At 45.3% G+C, this 22,276-nt stretch overlaps 1 protein-coding gene across 5 annotated transcripts in view; it reads right to left on the bottom strand.

Annotated features, from left to right (window-relative positions):
- LOC119972714 (upstream-binding protein 1-like) overlaps positions 1-22,276 on the bottom strand; it is a 123,954-nt gene that overhangs the window by 85,613 nt on the left and 16,065 nt on the right. For 4 of the 5 annotated variants that reach the window (XM_038809911.1, XM_038809910.1, XM_038809912.1 and 1 more), the window contains one exon: positions 21,793-21,944. In XM_038809911.1, coding sequence (XP_038665839.1) covers positions 21,793-21,944 — 152 coding nt within the window. Of the gene's footprint in view, positions 1-8,964; positions 9,080-21,792; positions 21,945-22,276 lie in introns of those variants that run through there. The other variant, XM_038809914.1, reaches the window with a different exon arrangement.

The following is a 22,276-nucleotide window of genomic DNA, read 5'->3' as shown; positions in this document are numbered from 1 at the left end:
ATTTATGCTAGCTTGCAGGAGGGTTGGGAACCTGAGTAGATTCAGAAGGAAGAAAACCAAAGCTGAAAATAGAAGGCAGGAAATTAGCAAGTGAGTATGACACAGGATCATCGGAATTGGAAGTAGGAAATTCAGCCCTTTGAGCCTGCTCCACCATTCAGTCAGATCATGGCTGCTCTCTCTTCCTGGTCTCAAATCCACCTCCCCATCTGTTGCCCATATCTGTTTAACCCGTTTTTTTATCAGAAATATATCTATCTTTCTTGAAACCATTTAATGACTCGGATTCAACCGCACTATGGGGCAGCGAGTTCCACAAATGCACCACCTGCTGCGAGTAGTTCTTCCTCATCTCAGTTCTAAATCTACCACCTCTCAACCTATACCCATGACCTCTTTAGAGATTTCCCCACAAGGGGGAACATTTGGTCTACGTTCACCTTATCAATCCCATTTAGCATTTTATACACTTTGGTTAGATCCCCTATCATCCTTCTACACTCTAGTGAGTATAAACCCAAACTGTTTAATCTCACCTCATATGTCAACAAAATTGGGTGGGAGGGTGAGCCATGAGGAGGATGCAGAGATGTTTCAGTGGAACTTGGACAGGCTGTGGGCACACTCAGTATAATGTGGATAAATATGAGTTTATCTGCTTCAGTAGCAAAAATAGGAAGGCAGATTATTATTTGAATGGCTGTAAATTGAGACGGTGGATACTCAGCGAACCTTGGTGTTCTCGTACATCAGTCGCTGAAAGTAAACGTGCTGGTACAGCAGGCAGTAAAGGCAAATGGTATGATGGCCTTCATAGAGACAGGATTAGAGTATAAGAATGGAGATGTTTTACTGCAATTGTATAGGGCATTGGTGAGGCTACATCTGGAGTGGTGTGCAAAGTTTTGGTGTCCTTATCTGAGGAAGGATGTTCTATGAGGGAATGCAGTGAAGATTTACCAGCCTGATTCCTGGGATGACGGGACTGTCATATGAGGAGATTAAATTGGTTAGGATTATAATTATTAGAGTTTAGAAGAGTGAGAGCAGATCTCATAGAAACTTACAAAATTCTAACAGGGTTAGAGAGGGTACATTCAGAAAGAATGTTCCAAATGATGGGGGAGTCCAGAACTAGGTGTCATAGTTTGAGGATAAGAGGAAAATCTTTTAGGACTGAGATGAGGAGAAATTTCTTCAGAGTGGTGAATCTGTGGAATTCGCTACCACAAAGTAGTTGAGGCCAAAACATTGTGTAATTTCAAGAAGGAATTAGATAACGCTCTTGGGGCTAAAGGGATCGAGGGATATGGGAGGGGAAGGCAAGATCAGAGCACTGAACTTGATGATCAGCCATGATCATAATAAATGGCGGAGCAGGCTCGAAGAACCTAATGGCCTCCAGCTGCTTCTATTTTCTATGTTTCTAACCCTTTCATTTGCCCTTTTGGGTGAGCGGGAAAATCAATGAATAATTGCAGTATAATTTGGATAAATGTGAGGCTATTCATTTTAGAAGCAAAATCAAGAAGGCAGATTACTACCTGAATGGCTGCAGATTGGGAGAGCGGAGTGTGCAGCGCGACCTGGTTGTCCTTGTGCACCAGCTGTTGAAGGTAAGCATGCAGGTGCAGCAGGCGGTAAAGAAGGCAAATGGTATGTTGGCGTTCATTGCGAGAGGTTTAGAGTACAGGAGCAGGGGTGCGTTGTTGCAATTATACAGGGCCTTGGTGAGGCCACACCTAGAATAGTGGTGCAGTTTTGGTCTCCTTTTCTGAGGAAGGGTGTTCTTGTTCTCGAGGGTGCGCAGCGAAGGTTTACCAGGCTGATTCCAGGGATTGTGGGACCAATTTAGGAGGAAAGATTAACTAGGTTTGGATTGTTTTCGTTGGAGTTCAAACAAATGAGCGGGGATCTCATAGAAACTTAGAAAATTCTAACAGGACTAGATAGGGTGGGTGCAGGGAGGGTTTTCCCAATGGTGGATGTGTCCAGAACCAGGGGTCACAGTCTGAGGATTCGGGGTAGACTATTTAAGACAGAAATAAGGAGACATTTCTTCACCCAAAGAGTGGTGAGCCTGTGGAATTCATTACCACAGGAAGTTGTTGAAGAGGCAGCTAGATATGGGAAATGAATCTTGGCAGATGTATCAGTGCAAGAGCATTTTAGTGATAATGATCAAAATTCAGTTAAATTTAATCAACTCAAGTGTGATGAATGTAGGAATTTCAGATATATATTGTATTATATGTATTTAGTGGAGTAGGGGTTAAAAGTTTGGGCTAGTAGATGTCTGCTGCGGTCATGCTTTTAAAAATCCTGGTTTGAAAGATAACTAAGCTTTTTGAAGCCAGAGGTGTAATTGAATCATTGTAAAAGCTTGGGCTAATAATTTCATATTAAGAGGATTCCCTGGGTGATGATGATTGACAGTCTGTGTAATGGGCCAGAGCTTAGAGACTCCACTTAGCTCACCTGACCTATAACTTTTATGTTGAATTTGGCTAGGATGAGCACAGGAGCCTTCACTTCAAGTGTGATTTATTAGACTTCCTAGGCGCTTTTATCAAAACAGAAGTTTATTACAAGAATGTAGTTAACATATATAAAACGCGATTGTGGGATTTGTGTGTATATTGGATCTCTGTTTAAAATGTTGAAATTATAAATTCCTCATTAAAATATTTTCTAAAAAAAAAGTATAAAACGTTTATCAAGAATTTGTTCTCAATTATAAACATGAAAAAACACAGTAATCTATGTATATAACTCTTATTTTAAAAAATGTTTTTAAATTTGTCTTATTCAAAATTTTTCACTACGAAAAGAAAAACAACGAAAAGAAAACACAGCAATAAAACAGAAAACAACTTAACCATTTAACAAAACAAGGTGGGGTAGCTGCCCTTTACAAATGAAATCCATCCACCACCCAAACCACCCCCCACCCCCCGGTTTGCTGCTGCTGCTGACCTCCACCTAACGTTCCGCGAGAAAGTCAAGGAACGGTTGCCACAGCCTGGAGAACCCCTGCAAGGACCCTCGCAAGGCAAACTTTATCCTCTCCAACCTGAGAAATCCCACCTTGTCACTGACCCAAGCCTCTACGCTTGGGGGTTTTGCGTCCCTCCACATTAACAAGAGCCTTCTCTGGACTACCAAGGAGGCAAAGGCCGGAACTCCGGCCTCTTTCGACTCTGCACTCCTGGATCGTCTGATACCCCAAATATCGCTATCCCCCAGCTCGGTTTTACCCGAATGTCCAAGACCTTGGATATAGCATTTGCGAAGCCTTTCCAAAATCCTGTAAGTGCCGGGCATGCCCAGAACATATGTACATGATTTTCTGGGCTCCCTGAGCACCTCACACACCTGTCCTCCACCCCAAAGAACTTACTCATTCTCACCACTGTCATGTGCGCCCGATGCACCACCTTAAACTGAATCAGGCTAAGGAATTGACCCTGCCCAGGACGTCAGTCCACAGGCCCTCATCCAGCTCCTCCTCCCACTTGCCCTTCAGCTCCTCCACCGAGGCCTCCTCCGCCTCCTGCAGCTCCTGATATATTTCCGATATCTTGCCGTCCTGTATCCTCCGGGCAGCAGCAGCATGAATTCCCCCACCTGCTTTTTCACAAACGCCCGAACCTGCATGTACCTAAAGGTACTCCCTGGGAGTAGCCCAAATTTCTCCTCCAACGCCCTCGGACTAGCAAAAGTCCCATCAATGAACAAGTCCCCCATCCTTTTGATACCCGCCCTGTGCCAACTTAGGAACCCCCCGTCTATTCTACCCAGAACAAACCTGTGATTGTTCCCTATCGGGGCCCAGACTGAAGCCCTTGCCTCCCCCCTGTGCCGTCTCCACTGCCCCCAGATCCTCAATGTCGCCGCCACCACCGGGCTCGTGGTATACCGCGTCGGCGGAAGCGGCAACGGTGCCGTTATCAGTGCCCCCAAGCTAGTATCTTTACAAGACGCCGCTTCCAACCGTTTCCACTCCACCTCCTCTCCCTCCATTACCCATTTCCGAATCATGGATATATTCGCTGCCCAGTAATAGCTGCAAAGGTTCGGCAGTGCCAACCCCCACCCACCCCACCCACTGTGCTCCAAGAACAGTCTCTTAACACGCGGGGTCCTGTTTGCCCACACAAATCCCGTAATAATCCGATTTACCCGCTTGACAAAGGACTTGGGATGAGAATGGGAAGGCACTGGAAGACGAACAAGAACCTGGGGAGGACCGTCATCTTTACGGACTGCACCCTACCTGCCAGGGAAAGCGGCAGCATGTCCCACCTCTTAAAGTCCTCCTCCATCTGATCCACCAGCCGCGCTAAATTGAACTTGTGCAGGACACCCCAGCTCTTAGCCATCTGAATGCCCAAGTAAGCGAAAGCTCCTCTCCACCATCTTAAGCGGTAGCTCTCCCAGACACTTTTCCTGGCCCCTCGCATGTATCACAAAAAGCTCGCTTTTTCTAACATTCAGCTTATACCCCGAAAAGTCTCCAAAATCCCTAAGAATCTGCATGACCTCCCCCATCCCCTCCACCGGATCCGCAATGTACAGGAGCAGGTCATCCGCATACAGTGAAACACGATGCTCCTTCCTCCCCCCCACCGAACCAACCCCCTCCAGTTTCTGGACTCCCTCAACGCCATGGCCAGCAGCTCGATCGCCAGGGCAAACAGCAGGGGGGACAGGGGGCACCCCTGCCTCGTCCCTCTATGTAATCTAAAGTACCACGACCGCAGCCGGTTCGTCGACACACTCGCTACCGAGGCCTGATACAACAACTTGACCCACCCTATAAATTCCTCTCCAAACCCAAATCTGCCTAACACTTCCCACAGGTACTCCCACACCACCCGATGGAAGGCCTACTCAGCATCCACTGCAGCTACAATCCCCCCCCCCCCTCCCAAGGGCACATTCATGATCACATTCAGGAGCCTCCGCACAATCGTATTCAACTGCCTGCCCTTCACAAACCCCGTCTGATCCTCTGATCACTCCCGGGACACAGTCCTCAATCCTAGTGGCCAAAATCTTGGCCAACAGCTTGGCATCCACATTAAGGAGCGAAATCGCCCTATAGCAACGGGTCCTTATCTTGCTTGAGGATAAGCGAGATCAGAGCCTGCGACATAGTCAGGGGAAGGGTTCCCCTTTCCTTAGCCTCATTGAAAGTCCTCAAAAACAGCGGACCCAGCAGTTCCGAGAATCTCCTATAAAACTCTATGGGATACCCATCTAGTCCCGGGGCCTTGCCCGCCTGCATGCCCCCTAACCCCTTAACCAGTTCCTCCATCTCAATCGGGGCCCCCAATCCCTCTACTCGCCCCTCCTCCACCTGTGGAAACCTCAGTTGGTCCAGGAACTGCCTCATCCCCCCCCCCCCCCCCCCCCCCGGGGGTTCTGACTCGTACAATTTGCCATAAAAGTCCTTGAAGACCTCGTTAATCCTTGCCGAGCTCAGCACCGTGTTACCTCCCCATCTCTAATTCCCCCAATATCCCTGGCCGCCTCTCTCTTCCGCAGCTGATGCGCCAGCATCCTACTTGCCTTCTCCCCATACTCGTACACTGCTCCCTGTACCTTCCTCAACTGAGCCTCAGCCTTCCCCATGGTAAGCAAGTCAAACTCCACCTCCAGGCTCCGGCACTCCTTCAACAACCCCTCCTCGGGGGATTCCGCATACCTCCTGTCCACCCTAAGTATCGCCCCCACCAATCTCTCCCTCTCCATCCTATCCCTCTTCTCTCTGTGGACTCTGACTGAAATTAGCTCCCCTCTGACAACTGCCTTCAGCGCCTCCCAGACCACACTCACCGAAACCTCCCCATTATCATTGGTCTCCACATAGCTTTGGATACACCTCCGAACCTACCCACAGACTCCCTCGTCCGCCAGTAGTCCCACGTCCATTCTCCACAGAGGGCGTTGACCTCTCTCCTCCCTCAGCCCCAACTCCACCCAGTGCAGGGCATGGTCCGAATACTCCACCCCCTCCGCTCTCGGGATTAGCACCCTACTTACCACAAAATAAATCAATCCGCGAGTACGCCTTGTGCACATGGGAGAAGAAGGAAAACTCCTTCGCACTTGGCCTGGCAAATCTCCATGGATCCCCTCCCCCATCAGGACCTTGGCCGCTGCCGGACAATTACCCCATCTCGACCTAGACCGATCCAGTGCCTGTTCCAGGACCGTGTTAAAGTCCCCCCCCCCCCCCCCCCCCCCCCCTCACCCCCATTACCAAACTGCATGTCTCCAGATCCGGAATCCGATTCAACATCCGCTTCATGAACCCTGCATCGTCCCAGTTCGGAGCATACACATTCACTAGCACCACCCGGGCCCCCTGCAACTCAACATAACATATCGACCCCCTTTATCCACCACAATACCCGCCGCTCAAATGCCACCCGCTTGCTCACCAAAATTGCGACCCCCTGTTCTTCGAATCCAGCCCTGAGTGGAAAACCTGCCCCACCCATCCGCGATCTTCAGGTGCGTTTCTTGTAGCATGGCTACGTCTGCCTTTAGCCCCTTTAAGTGCAAAAACACACGGGCCCTCTTGACCGGCCCATTCAGGCCTCTCACATTCCACGTGATCAGCCTGGTCGGGGGACGGTGAAACGGTGGAACCTTACCATCATAGCTCTCAGCTGCTCGTTCGCCCTCGGCCTCCTTGCTAGGACTCTGTGCGCCCCATCCAGCTCCAGCGGCCGCGGGAAAGCCCCGCGCCCATCAGTGTACCCAGCACCGTGGTCACATACCCCCCCAGCATCCGATCCCTCCACACCTTCAGCGAGACCCAGAATCCACAGGTTCTGCCTCCTTCACCTATTCTCCAGGTCCTCCAGCTTCACCTGCCATTTCTTGTGCTGCGCCCCGTGAGCCTCCACTCTAACCGCCAGGCCCAGAATCTCGTCCTCATTATCAGAGGCCTTCTGCTGCACCTCTTTGATCACCGTCCCCTGCATCTTCTGGGTCTCCACCAACCTTTCAATCGACGCCTTCATAGGGGCCAACATCTCAGCCTTTAAATCCGCAAAGCAGCTTCTTAAAAACTCCTGGGGCTCCCGTGACCACTGGGCCCACGCTGCCTGGTCCTCGCTAGCCGCCATCTTGCTTTTTCGTGCCCGTTCTCCTCTCTTCTCCAAAGTCGCTTTTTTGACCGCCCCACTCCTGGTCCACTCCACACAGCGCTGGGGGACCCTCACTGTTTCCTTCCCACATCGGGAATTGTCGTCAAAGTGCCGCTGGAGCTCCTTAAAAGGGCCAAAAGTCCGTTATCGGCGGGGGGCTGCCGACCGTGCGACCTACCTAGTGTAGCCACCGAAGCTGGCCACTTCCCGACATAAAATGGAACATTGAGTTGAATGCAAGGAAAATTGGACAATGACAGAGGCAAGCAGGTTGCAGAACGTCTCTGTGGATTCTGTCTGTGAAGAAACCAGACAGCACAGAAACTAACAAGCTGCGCATATTAATCGAGCGATTCCCGGTGATTCCCAGTCACAATGGACACAACAATTAGAAGAGATTGAAACATTCTATAGCAGGTCAGACATCCCGGCGCCAGTGGAGTCTGAAACAAAAGAACACAAATAAGGTGGAAAGAACCGCCCAGTGATCGAGGAACAGCCCCGTTATTGGGAAATTCAAATCAATCGATTGGGAAGAGACCCAATCGATTGCAAGTTTATAGAGGGTCCGCCCAGATGGGCGCGAAACCCAACAGTATAAGACAGAGACCCCGACCCCAGCTCTCTCTCTTAGCCGGCCCTCCCAGCAGAACACCTTTGCAGCAGCTCTCCAGGACCGTGAACGTGAGGAGAGGCCTGGCCAATTGCTACACCGACAAATAAGTGTCATACAACGCATGCTACGAGAGTAGACACTCCTGACCCTTTTAGTCCACACCAACTGGAAGCCTGCGGATCCAGGACAAAGCAAGAGGCCATTGTTCCCTGATCCGGCAGTTCCCTTATTTCAGATAAGTATTGGCCTAAGTAGTGGTAGGAACAGTTTAGTCTTGGTTTATATGCATGAGTAGCAAATAACTGTGTAATAATAAACGTTTCTTGTTTGAACTTACTAACTGGTGTATTGAGTCATTGATCTGAACTTGAACTTTAATCTTCTGGCGGTATCATAAGGATACCTGGCGACTCTAGAGCTAAGGAATAAAATAGAGCCAATCGAGTGCAAAGCACACTCACCCAGAACGAGCAACACTAGGCACAGCCACAACCAGAAGTCTATGTATATAACTCTTAATAAATCCCCCTTAAGGGCAGCACGGTAGCGCAGTGGGTTAGCCCTGCTGCCTCACGGCGCCGAGGTCCCAGGTTCGATCCCGGCTCTGGGTCACTGTCCGTGTGGAGTTTGCACATTCTCCGCATGTTTGTGTGGGTTTTGTCCCACAACCCAAAGATGTGCAGGCTAGGTGGATTGGCTACGCTAAATTGCCCCTTAATTAGAAAAATGAATAGAGTACTCTAAATTTTAAAAAAAATGAATCCCCCTTAGTAGCTGTTCCAATTCAATACAAAATCCAGTAAAACAAAACTCATTTCAAGGGCACGGCCCAGCACACTAAGCTCACTTGAATGGGACTGGTCCTTTCCCCGAGATTCTGGTCCAGCCTCCAACCAGTAGATTCAACTCTTCCGGAAAGTAACTCTACCTTTAAAGTTACCAAGGCAGTTTGCCAACCCAATGTGCTTTCAGTTCACTGGAATAGCTTTAAAATGAAAACAGAGAAACAGGGAAATACTGCTTTTTTCTTCTGCAGTCCAAAGCAACAAACCGAAACTGAAACCCAAAACTCTAAAGCCCCTCTCACCTGACAACCACAGTCCAACTCCACCCACAAAATGACATCACTGAAGCCCTGCTACAAGCCATATAGTCAAACAAAACCTTTCTTAAAGGGACACTTACATGACTGTTCAGCTTGAGGAGATGATGTAATTAATGGGAGGAGCCAAGGTCGAAGCAGTCAGGTGTTGAGGTTTTTCTGGTTAGTTTTCGGCTGGAAGGTGAGCTGAGAAGGCTTCTGATGAAATAGAGCCAGAGATTCTGCATTATCCTGACAAAAGTGTCAGATCACTTTTTTCAAGCATTCTGAAAAGATCTCTCTTTCTCAAAGTGGCGTTTCCAAGACATCTATGTACAGCAAGTATTCCGGAGTGCTAACTGTACTTAAAAGTGGATTGGGACCAGAGATTATTTTGTTCTTTGAGTGGAAATAAGGATAGCAGTTAAGGATTATTGTGTCACTATATTAATTAGCACCGTTTAAGGGGTAATTGCAAGATATTTTCTTGTGTGATGTTAAAGACATTTTAATACAGTGTTAATTATAGAATTCCTACAGTGCAGGAGGCCATTTGGCCCATCGAGTCTGTGCCAACCCTGTACTCCACCCAAGCCCACTTCCCCACCCTATTCCTATAACCCTTTCACCTAACCTACACATCCCTGGACACTAAGGGACAATTGATCATGACCAATCCTCCTAATCTGCACATCATTGGACTGTGGTAGGAAACCCGAGCACCTGGAAAAAACCCACGCAGACACGGGGAGAGTGCAAACTCCACACAGACAGTTACCCGAGGCTGGAATTGGATCCTGGCGCTGTGAGGCAGCAGTGCTAACCACTGTGCCGCAGTGTTTAGTTTAATATACCATATCCCTATTTTGCATGAGATCGTTCCTACAGTGGGATATCCTTTACTCAGTCTTGTAAAATTAAAATTAAATATTGGTCTAGTATCCTAGCCACTGTTGGGGTCTGATCCGGGATCGTAATACATGAAGAATAAAAGTATTGGGAAAAAGCCAATTTTACCTCTTTTAAATCCTGGTATGATCCAGGGTTCTTTTCTAATTACACAAGCTCGAATTACACAGACCTGAGTGGAATCTTCTCTGAAAGCCGAAGTCAGTGGAAGTGAAGTAACTTCCCAGAGGAAGTCTTGCTGCCTGAGAGTTATAACTGAAGGTGGATCCTAAACAATCCAAACCAACCAATAGTTTGCAACACCTCATGCTCGGAGAAGATCACATACAAAGACCACAACTTCAAAAGCGAAGGTATCCATCTCTCATCCCTAGTTAATCCTGGTTATTTTGAACCTTTCCTGCCTCCCCCGCCGTGAATCTGTCTTGTGTGTGTGTCTGGGTGGAGGGTAGGATGGGGTTAGGCGAATAATTAGATCAGTAGGCCGTTGTTCTATTTGCTGCCATTATAGTAGACTGTTGTTCTATTTGCTGCCATTACATGTTTATCTCTTCTCCTGTTTAAATAAAGTATTTTTATGTTTTACCTCCAAATCTGGTGCCTGTAAATCATTGGAGCAGTTGAGAATAAAAGATATCAGGGATATCATAAAAATTATTGGTTAATTCCCTTAAATTGGGGCTCAAGGGCCTGTGGGGCTGGAATTGACTGGGCATTAGCCCACGGTGAAATGGACATTCTGAATTCTCCCTCAGCGTACCCGAACAGGTGCCGGAATGTGGCAACTAGGGGATTTTCACAGTAACTTCTTTGCAGTGAAAATACATAAGCCTACTTGTGCCACTAATAAAGATTATTATTCTGAAAAACAGGAACAGAGACTTTAGTGTATGAGCACAGATCCCTGAAGATTACAGGACAGGTAGATCAGTGGGTCAAGCATGCTTTATTGGCTGAGGCCATGTGAAGGGCAGGAAAGTTATGGTAGACTAAATAAAACATTAGTTAGGCAGCAGGTAGAAAAGCAGGTACAGTTCTGGTCACCTCATTCCAAGAAGGATATAGAGAGATAGAATCAGGGTCATTGTGACCAGAGAGAGGCCATTTGGCCCATCATCTCAAAATAGGCTCTCTGTAGAGCAATCCTGTCAGTCCCATTCCCCTAGTTTATCCCCATTTTTCTGCAAATTTATTTCCCTTAAGTGCCCAATTTCCTTATGAAATCAATCATCATCACTGCTCCCATCAACCTTGTTTACAGCGAGTTACTGGTCATCAACACCCACTGGATAAAAGGGTTTGTTCTCTCATCCACCCTGGTCTAGGTGTTCCAGTCAGTGGTTATGTTGAGGTGATCACAACGGACTGTGAAAATCGTTGCGTCCCGACACACTGATCCTCCTGTCCTGGCTGCAGCAGTGATGTGCGGGGGAACACTGGGAAGAAGAACAGTGCAGAGATATGCCCGCTCTTTATGGCATCAGTTTCCATATTCAAATAACTGTTCAAAGTTCTCAAAAGCTTACAATGGGTGAGCAAGTGGGAGAGGAGTTACAGGTCATTGGATCAAAGGTAGTCTAGGGAGAACAGCCGGAGGCGGTTAGCCAGATCAGTTTGGGTGGATAGATGATTCAGGTAGTCCAGGGGAGCAATGTCAGTCGGATCAAGGGGAGGGGCTATGTGACAGGTGAGAGGGCAGTTAACTATACTACAGTTTAGAAATTTGAGACAATTATCCAGCTACGTATCACATATCTAGCCCACATTTCCAACCTTGGGCTCAGTGTCTCTGGTAGTTCAAATCGGAAGCTTAAGCTTCTAAGTAATTACCTCATCTGTGCACGTCAGGGAATCCAATGGATTCTAAAGTGCAACAGTTGTGTACGCCTCAAAATTCGCTATTGTGAGTAATGGAAGATCTGACCCGTTAAATCTTGGTTCCCTAGTCCTTGCACAAAGCACAGTAGCACAATGGTTAGCATTTTTGCTTCACTGCGCCAGGGTGCCAGGTTCAATTCCCGGCTTGGATCACTGCCTGTACGGAGTCTGCACATTCTCCTTGTGTCTGCGTGGGTTTCCTCCCGGTGCTCCAGTTTCCCCCCACAAGTCCCGAAAGACGTGCTGGTTAGGTGAACTGAACATTCTGAATTCTCCCTGTGTGTACCCGAACAGGCGCCAGAATGTGGCGACTAGGGGCTTTTCGCAGTAACTTCATTGCAGTGTTAATGTAAGCATACTTGCGACAATAAAATATTATTATATTACAAACAATTTTTCTTTGTCTACTATTATCAAAACCTTATTTTGTATATCTCTATCAAATTTCACTTCAATCTCCTTTGCTCAAGGACAAAACTCTAGCTTCGCCAATCTCATAGATAAAATTCCTCATCGTTGGAACCATTCTGGAAAATCTTCCCTTCACATTCAAATGTAGTGACCAGACCTGGACTCATATTCTTAGTCTCAGGCTGAGCATAACTTTCCTGTTTATGTACTCAACATCTCAATTTAAGAAGCATAGATCCCATAGGCTTTGTCAATTCAATGTTCTGCCACCTCGAATCCTCTATGTACGTGCTGCCACACAACCCTCTGTTCTTGCACTCTTTAGAACTGTGCTGCAGGAAGGTTTGGTGATACTTGTGGACTGAGCGAAGGTGCATCACAAAGCAGTCACCCAGTCTGCTTTGAAAGGAGGTGTTAATCACTGCAGTAGGAAGCTAACTTAGTAGTTGCAACTTGGGCAAGAGTCATCAGCTCTCTACAAAAGTAGACAGGTTTTGCTATCATAGTGTAGGGTATGGATACTGTTCTCTGCAATTGCAAGTATGAGTCCTCAAGCTGTGTTTCTTGAACAGGGCAAGTTAAGGACATCTCCTCAGGGCTGGAGAGCAACTTCGGGAGTGGGAAAGATCCAATTGTCATGGTATCTGTGGGTATCAATGACATAGGTAGGAATAAGCGTTTTTGTTGAGGGAGTTTGGGCAGCTAGCCACTAATTTAAAAAGCAGAACCACAAAGCCATGAGTATTTTTTTAAATTTCTTTCACAAGGTATGTACAGTGCTGGCTCGGCCGGCATTTTTATTGCCCATCCCCAATTACCTTGAGACAGTGATGAGCCACCTTCTTGAGCCACTTAGTCCATGTGGCATTAGGTACACCGCAGCACTGTTAGGGAGACTTCCATTATTTCTATCCAGCAACAGCTAAGGAATTCAGTTATTATTCCAAATTAGGATGGTACGTAACTTGGAGGGAAACATGCAGGTGGTGGTGTTCTCATGCATCTGTTGCCCTTGGCCTTCTAGTGGTAGATGTTGTGGATTTAGAAGGTGCTGTTGAAGGAGCTTTGGCAAGTTGCTGCAAAGCATCTTTTAGGTGGTGCACAATGATGCCACTGTATGGCGGTGATGGAAGAACAAAGGGAACATAAGAACAGGAGTAGACCATTCAGCCCATCGAGCCTGCTCCACCATCCAATACAATCATGGCTGACTAAACACTTCAATGCCTTTTACTCACACTATACCCATAAACCTTTAAGTTATTGTTCAGCAGAAATCTATCTTAAACATACTCAATAACTGGGCCTCCAAAGCCCACTGGGTAGATCATCTCAAAGATTCAGAACCCTCTGCGTAAAGAAATTTCTTTATATCTCAGTCCTACGTGGCATCCCCCTTATTTTGAAATTGTGCCCCCTGGTTCCAGACTTCCCAACCAAAGGGAAACATCTTACCTGCAGCTGCGCTGTCTATTCCTTTATAATTTTCTAGGTTTCAATGAAACCCGAGAGAATAGAAGCTCAATCGCTCCTCATAAAACAGTCCCTCATCCCAGGAACAAGTCTGGTGAATCTTCGCTGCACTCCCTCTATGACAATATCCTTTCTGAGGTAAGGGGACCAAAACTGCACAGAGTACTCCAGCTGCAATATAACCAAGTTTCTGCAAAATTGGAGCAAAACCTCACCACTCCTGTACTCAAATCCTCTTACGATAAAGGCAAAAATTCCATTAGCCTTCCTAATCATTGCACCTGCATGTAAGCCTTCAGTGACTTAAGGACACCCAGGTCCATTTGTACATCTACACTTCCTAATTTCTTACTATTTAGGAAATACTCAGCACATCTGTTCCTTCTAACAAAGTGGACTACCTCACATTTTCCTACATTAGATTTCCACGCAGATGGTTCTTGGCCACTCACTAAGTCTGTCCAAATTCTCCTGTAGCTGCTTTACACCTTCCTCACAACACACATTCCGGGCTAGCTTTGATCGCCCGCGCTCTTGGAAATATTACATTTGATCCCCACATACAAATCATACATATTGTAAACAGCTGGGACCCAAGTACAGATCCTTGCAGTACTCCATTAGTCACAGCCTGCCAACACTCAAATAACCCATTTATTCCTACTGTTTTCTGCCTGTTTGCTAATCCCAATCCATGCCAGTATACTGCCTCCTATCCCATGTGCTTTTATTTTGCTAATCATCCTCCTGTGGGGAATTTTATCAAAAGCCATCTGAAAATCCAAATATCCATCAACTCACCCTTGTCAATTTTGTTAGTAACATCCTCATAAACTCCAACATGTTCATCAAACATGACTTCCCATTCGTAAATCCATGTTGACTATGCCCAATCAGATCATGATTGGCCAGGTGTCCATTTATCACATCCTTTATAATACATTCTAGCATTTTCCCTATTACAGATGTATAGCCAACAGGTCTGTAATTCCCTGGATTCTCTTTCCTTCCCTTCTTATAGTGGTTATTAAAGGTGGTAAATGGAATGCGTACCAAGTGAGCTATTTTGTCCCGGTGTCAGGTTTCTTGTGTTGTTGGAGCTGCACTCATCCAGGCAAGTGGAATGCATTCCATCCCACTCCTGATTTGTGCCTTGTAGCTAGTGGATAGGCTTTGGAGAGGGAGTTAATCTCCACAGAATTCCCAGCTTCCGACCTGCCCTTATAGCCATTACATTTATATGGTTGATCCTGTTCAATTTCTGGTCAATGGCAACCCCGGAATGTTCATAGTGGGGGATTCTGTGCTTGTACTGCCACAATGCCACGGGGAGATTCACTCTTATTGGAGATGATGTGAAACTTGTGCCACTTGTGAGATGCGAATCACCCTAAGCCTGAATGTTGTCCAGGTCTTGCTGCCTATGTATATGGACTGCATCAGTATCTGAAGAGTCACGACTGGTGCTGAACATTGAACAATCATTAGCAGACATCCCCATTTCCGACCTTATGATGGAGAGATAGCCACGAATAAATCAATTGAAGATGGTTGTGCCTAGGATACTACCCTGAGAAACTCATGCAGTGATGCCCTGCGACTGAACTGATTGACCTCCAACAAACACAACCATCTATCTTTCTGCTGGGTATGACTCCAATCAGTGTAGAGTTTCCTCATCCTCCTTCTTACCCACCACACCCCCTCCCCATTCCAACTACTCGTTCACACCGTCAAGGGCAGTCACTCACCCTTTTGGAGTTCAGCTCTTTTGTCCATGTTTGGACGAAGGCTGCAGAGGTCAGGAGCTCAGTGGTCCTCAAAAAAAAAAAAGAGCATCAATGAGCAGGTTATTTCTGACTAAGTGCCACTTAACAGCACTGTCGATGCCCCATTCCATCACTCTACTAATGACTGAGAGTAGACCGATGGAGTGGTAACTAGCAAAATTGGATGTGTCCTGCTTTTTGTGGACAGGACATTCCTGGGCAATTTTCCACATTGACAGTTAGATGCCAAATGTTGTAGTTGTACTGAACAGCTTGGCTAAGGGGAGGAAGCTAGTTCGGAAGCACAAGTCTTAAGTGCTCAATGTTCTCAGGGCCCAGAACCTTTGCCGTATCGGGTGTTCTTTGATATCACGTGGAGTGATTCAAATTGGCTGAAGGCTGGCATCTGTGATGCTGGGATCCTCAGGGGGCCATTCGCTCGGCACTTCTGACTGAAGATTATTGTGAATGCTTCAGTCTTGCCTTTTGCACTGATGTGCTGGACTCTCGCATTATCTAGGATGGGGATATTTGTGGATGCTCCTCTTCGAATTAGTTGTTTAACTGTCCACCACCATTCACTAATGATGTAGTAGGACTGCAGAGCTTACATCTGCTCCATTGGTGTCAGATCTCTTAACTCCATCATATGTTGCTTTCACCATTTGGCATGCAAGTTGCAGCTTCACCAGGTTGACACCTCATTTCTAGGTATACCTGGTCCTGCTCCTGGCATGCCCTTTTGCAATCTTCATTGAGCCAGGGTTGTCCCTTGGCTTGATAGCAATGGCAGAGCAGGAGAAATGCTGAGCATGAGGTTACGGCTTGTGGTTCTGCTGCTGATGGCCCACAGTGCCTCATGAACTTTGTCTCCAAATGGACTAGGCAGTGGTCACTCCTACCAATACTGTCATGGGATGATGCATCAGTGACAGTTAGATTGGTGAGGATGAGGTCATACAGGTGTTTCCCTCTTGTTGGTTCCCTCACCAACTGCCACAGAGCCAATCTAGCAGTTATGTCCCCGAGGACTTGGTCCATTCAGTCAGCGGTGGTGCTACCAAGTCACTTTTAGTACTGGATATCAATGTCGCCTTGCCATCCTCAGTGCTTCCTCGAAATGATATTCAACATGGAGAAGTGTTGACTTGTCAGGGGGGGGGAAGCAGGTTTCCTTGCCCATGTTTGACCTGATGCCATTAGAATTCATGGGGTCAAGCCGATCTTGTGAACTTCAAGGGCAGCTCCCCCCCCGACGTATGTCACTGTGACACCACCTCTGTTAAGACAGGATACATGAGTATGATTATATCAGACTGTTTCTTGATTAGTCTGTGGGACAACTCCCCCAATTTTGGCACAAGCAAGGAGGGCTTTATGGGCAGCACGGTGGCATAGTGGTGATCACTGCTGTCTCGCAGCATCAGGGACCAGGGTTTAATTCCAGCCATGGGTGACTGTCTGTGGAGTTTGCACTTCCTCCCACAGTCCAAAGATGTGCCGTTTAAGTGAATTGGCCATGCTAAATTCCCCTGTAGAGTCCAAAAGGTTGGGTGGGGTTATTGGGTTATGGGGATAGGTTGGGGGGTTGGGCCCTAAGTAGGGTGCCTCCTTCTACACTGCAGGGATTCTATGCCTTTGCAGGGGTGAGAGGGCCAAGCCTGCTGCTGTCATTGCTGGTGTTTACGTCTGATTTAATAATTTTTTGTAAACTTGGTAGTGGTTTGACAAAAACCCAGTGGCTCATTAAGCCATTTCATTAGGGATTTAAGGGTCACACCATGTTGTGTTTCTGAAGTCACATGTAGGCCAGACCAGGTAAGGATACAAGATTTCCTTCTCCCAAGGACATTAGTGAACCAGGCTTTTATGGCAATCGATAATGATCAATTTTGCTGAGACTAGCTTTTTAATTCCAGGTTTATTCATTTAAATTTAAATTCCACCAGCTACCATGTTGGGATTTAAACCCATGAGCTTCAGCCTTGGCCTCAGGATTACTTGTCTGGCAACATTACCACTACACCACCACCTCCCTAGTACAGTGCCTTTAATTGTTTTCCCTGATTGGTTCTAAAATTTTACCCGCCATTGATGTTAAACAGACTGACTTTAGTTACAAGGAATGTCCTCACACAGGATAAAAGACATTTGCCACTCCACAATTCTCTGAACTTTCCCCCTTATCTAGGAACTTGGGATCATGCTAGAGGGGGTACAAGGATGGTGCAGGAATGGAACATTTTAGCTGAAGAAAGATTTAATAGATTTGCATTCTTTAGAACAAATGAGGCTGAGGGAAGATTCAATTGAGGATCCAGTGTGAACAGGAAAAACCTATTTCCATTAGCAGGGAGATCACTAATGGGGAGCATATATTTAAAGCAACTGGTGGAAGGAATAGAGGGAGCTTCACATTAACTTTTTCCACTCAGAGGATGGTGTGGGTTGAGAGAAGCCATTGCTTTTAATGCATTTAAATAACACTTAAGATATGCACTTGAGGTGCCATAATCTAGTGTATAGATCAAGAGCTGAAATATGGGATTAGACAGGGTAGTGTTTGCAGTCAACATGGCCTCCTTATATGCCATAGCTCCATTTCTTTCCCATCCCATTTTCATGATTAAACCACTTTCAGCAGTCAATTCAGGAGTGTGCCTCTGCATTCCTGCTGCTCACCTCCTGAATAGCCTTCAGCCCATGTCTTCTTGTGTTCAGTTTCTTTCTTCCACTTGTAGGGAAGAGTATCTGCTTGTGGTCCATTACATCATTAAAACCAGTGAAGCGAAGTGCAGACCTGACACATTGAAATTCCACTATGACACTTTCTTCTTTTGCTTTTCCACCTCCACATTCCATCAACTGTCATCTTTAATAGTGCAGTAAAATCAATCATGCATCATCAAATCCATTATGCTAATTGGTCGAGAATCCAGATACAAATGCAGTGGCTGGGTTAAAAACTAACTGACAAACACACTGCACTTGATTTTGGGTTCTTTACTGCAGCAGACAACTCCCACAACCCTGGCTCCCAGCACATTTAAGTGAAGGTATATTGAGCACCAGGTCATCATTTGTTTAAGCTCCACCACAGATGTTGCAATTATCCCCCTGTTGTACTCTTAGAATAAATAATTTACCACTGATTTAGGTTTACAATTTACTCTGCTGGCACCTTTGAACATTTTAGGTTCATCAGTCCAGAAGTGGCTTAAAATTGGGCATAATCATATTTCTACAGATTAAATTTTGCCACTGCCAGCCTAGCACCCTGACAGTGCCCCTGCCTTTGTCACCTGATTGATATGAAATGATATGAAAATTGCTTATTGTCACGAGTAAGCTTCAAATGAAGTTACTGTGAAAAGCCCCTAGTCGCCACATTCCGGCGCCTGTTCGGGGAGGCTGTTGCAGGAATCGAACCGTGCTGGCCTGCTTTCAAAGCCAGCGGTTTAGCCCTGTGCTAAACAGCCCCATTGATTGGAGGGAAGCAAGGATTTATAATGGGCAGGGATCTATGCTTGCACAGGTGGGTGCTGTGAGACAGAGAATGGGTGTTGGAGATTAATTAAAGTAGACTAATACTCCACCGAGGGAACAGTTTCTTCGGAGTGCTGAAAGGGGAGGGGATAACAGTCAATAATGGCAAAAATAAAAGGCTGTTGGGGTAGAAGACCACAAGTGTGACCCTAAGCATCCAATCGCTTGTAATTTAAATTCTTCACGTCACTGACTTGGTCTCCTGCACTGTACTATCGAAGTTCAATGGAAGCTTGGGGAAACAGCATCTCATCTTTCAAATTGTCACTTCAGGCTTCCAGACTCAACATTAGGCAAAACAAATTCAGATGAGATCATAATCACTATTTATTTCCATAAAATGATTCTGCTCATCTTTTCTCGAGACCCATCGTGTTTCTTCATTTGTCCCATTACCAAGCACTTTTGTCATCCACCATCATTTTTGTCATTTAATCTCTCTGGCCTTCTCCCCATTACAGACCTCCCCTCTCATTCTTTCCTCTTTCATTGCCTCTGTCCTTGCTTGAAACCTGTTACATCTCAAACTGTTCCCAGTTCTGGTCATTGATCTGAAAAGTTCATCATGTTTCTCTCCCCAAAGATGCTGCATAACCTGCTGAGCATCTCCACCATTTGCTTTTATTTCAAATTTCCAACAGCCACATTATTTTGCTTTTATTCTGCTGGAAATTGTTTGCATGCTTCATCAGTGTGAAGACCATATAAATGTATTGCATCAACCACTCGCAAGCAGCAAAATAAAACAGTAGAAACTACTACGTTATATACACGTCCTGTGAATAACCTGGTTTGTCAAACAGATTCTCATATTGCAGCCTATGCTGAAGTCACTGTCAGATGGATAATAATCACTCATTACCAGAAGTGAAAATATAGAAATACTCACTTCAGGGGGGGCATGGGTGGACAGGTAAATTAACATTTCATCAAAACATGGCACCTACCTAGCAAACACAGAAAATGCAATCCCTGTCCTAATTACTTCCTTGCTTCCTACCATCCAGGGCCCCAAACACTCTTTCCAGCTGAAACAGTGATTTACTTGTACCTTAAATTTAGAATACTGTATTTCACGCATGCTCAAGATGCGGTCTTGTCCACACTGGGGAGACCAAATCCAGAATGGGTGATTATGTACCTCTGTTTAGTCCACGAGAGTGATGAAAGATCATCAACCTGAAAAGTTAAACTCAGTTTCTCTCTTCAGAGTTGCCTGACCTTTTGAGCATTTTCAGGATTTTTTGCTTTTATTTCCATTTCCAGCATCTGCAGTATTTTGCTTTTGTAGCCATTACCAGAACTTTCTCTGATCTAATGTTTTACAGTGCTAGTAACAAAGTACATTTACAGAACTAAAGGGGGAAAAATAAAGTTTTGTCCTGGACAGCAACCAATTGTGAATTTAGTAGAATCTTTCAAGCAAAAATTGATACTTTGATTCATTCTTCAAAGTAATGTTCAAAAGCCAAAATTCCTCAAGATTAATGCTCTCTGTTGAGATAAATTTTCTAAGAGAGTCACACTTACAAAAAGAGTTTAGAGCAGTAGCTCATGCAGCCTAAGCAGGTAGTATTCAAATATATTTGATCTGGCTGATTGCCACTTATTCCAGATTCTGCCTGCAAATGGCCTACACAGGAGCTTCAGAAGCTGGTAAGAAAGTAATAATGCCCTCCAGAGAGCAATTTGATAAAGTAAGGAAGAAGGATTTCCACTGGCTCGAGTGTCAGTAACCAAAAAGCACGGGTTTAGACAACAGGCTAAATGACAGAATTTCTACGCAAGTCATGATCCAGAATGCACTGCCGAACACGTTGCAGAAGCAGATTTAATAGTGATGTTCAAAAAGGAATTGGGCATAAATATCAAAAGTAAACATGTACACAGTCGTAAGGAAAAAGTGGGGATGGGACTAATTGGACAGCTCTTTCAAAGAGCAGGCACAGGTATGAAGGACTGAACTTCATATATTAACATTGGAAATCTACATCTCAATCTCCTACTGAACAGCAATATTGCATATGAAATCTCGGAGGCATTTGTTACGAGTAGGTTCACGTTCTTTCAAAATGATTTAAATCAGCATATAAATATACAATGGACAAGAACACAATATTGAGTTTATATCATCTTGAAGGCAACTTTTGCTTTAAGGTCTTCCTTGTTTGTAGAATTAGCCCCCATGGATCATGGTATTTACAGACATGAATGATGACTTCAATCACCTCTAACTATTATTTCACACAAAAGGTAATAGTTGTAGGCTTCCATCTTTGTGCTGCTCATCACCTGAATTCATCCATCAGAGCTGCAACAAACTCTGCTTATTCAAAAGCACCAAGTGGGACATTTCTCAAAAATAGTTTGATGCTGATTGGTGCCAAAGGAAAGGAAAAGATGGAAAAATAAAAACAGAAAACACTGGAAATATTCAGCAGGATCCATGGAGAGAAAAAACAAAGGTAACAGTCCAGGTTGATGATCTTTGATCAGAACTGGGAGAGTTAATTAATAATAGGTTTTAAGCAAGTGGAAGGGGGAAAGAGTAGAAAAGGAACAAAAACAAAGATCTGCGATAGGGTAGAGGCCAGGATCGATTAAATGACAAAAGAGCTGGCGTCCAAAGGCAGTGACAAAATAAGACAAGAAACAAGAGGGGCGCTGAGGAGAAATGTGATTGGCTGAATGATGAACAAGCGCTGTCTGAAAACAAAAACATGAGAAAAAACAAGAGTAAAATTAAAACATGCAAAGATAAAGAAAACAAAATGGAGAAGACGTTACGGTCTGAAATAGCTGAACTCAATGTTGAGAGTGGAAAGCTCGAACGTGCCTAATTGAAAGCCACGGTTCTGTTCCTCCAGTCCTTGCCCCACTGACCGCACTGTTTGCAAGCATGAAGAGACAACATGGAGTTAAGCCTCTTCAAAGTATTAGATATACCTTGATTCAAGTAGGTGAGAGTTTCATCATGTAGTTTAACAGCAGGGGATGTGGCTGAATAGAGCACATACTGGAATGGTGGATGCTTAGTTTCATTCTCTGGAGGAAGGTTAGAATCTTCTTGCTTGAAAATTGGTAGTGCCAACACATCACTGCAAAACAAGAATGTCAGTATCAATTTTGTCTACATGAAAACAGCACTAAAAAGAATAAATTTCTGTTCAGCAGAATGAATAACTTAATAAAATAATTTCTAACTACCTTTTAATATTCTTTTCAAAACATTAGAGCCAAAAATTGTAGTTTATACCTGATGCACAATGCTGTCTACAATAGTTTCAAACATCAAATTCAGATTATTACATATTTCTACAGATTAAACTATCAAAATCTTCTATTCTCTCTAAAAAGGAGTGACGTGCTACTGAACACATTCAAGAATGAAATGGGGTGGGGGGGAAGAGCGCAAAATCAAGGACATATG

The sequence above is a fragment of the Scyliorhinus canicula genome, chromosome 10, assembly GCF_902713615.1.
Source record: "Scyliorhinus canicula chromosome 10, sScyCan1.1, whole genome shotgun sequence".
NCBI classification, from domain to species: Eukaryota; Metazoa; Chordata; class Chondrichthyes; order Carcharhiniformes; family Scyliorhinidae; genus Scyliorhinus; species Scyliorhinus canicula.
This window is presented reverse-complemented; position numbering and strand designations above follow the sequence as displayed.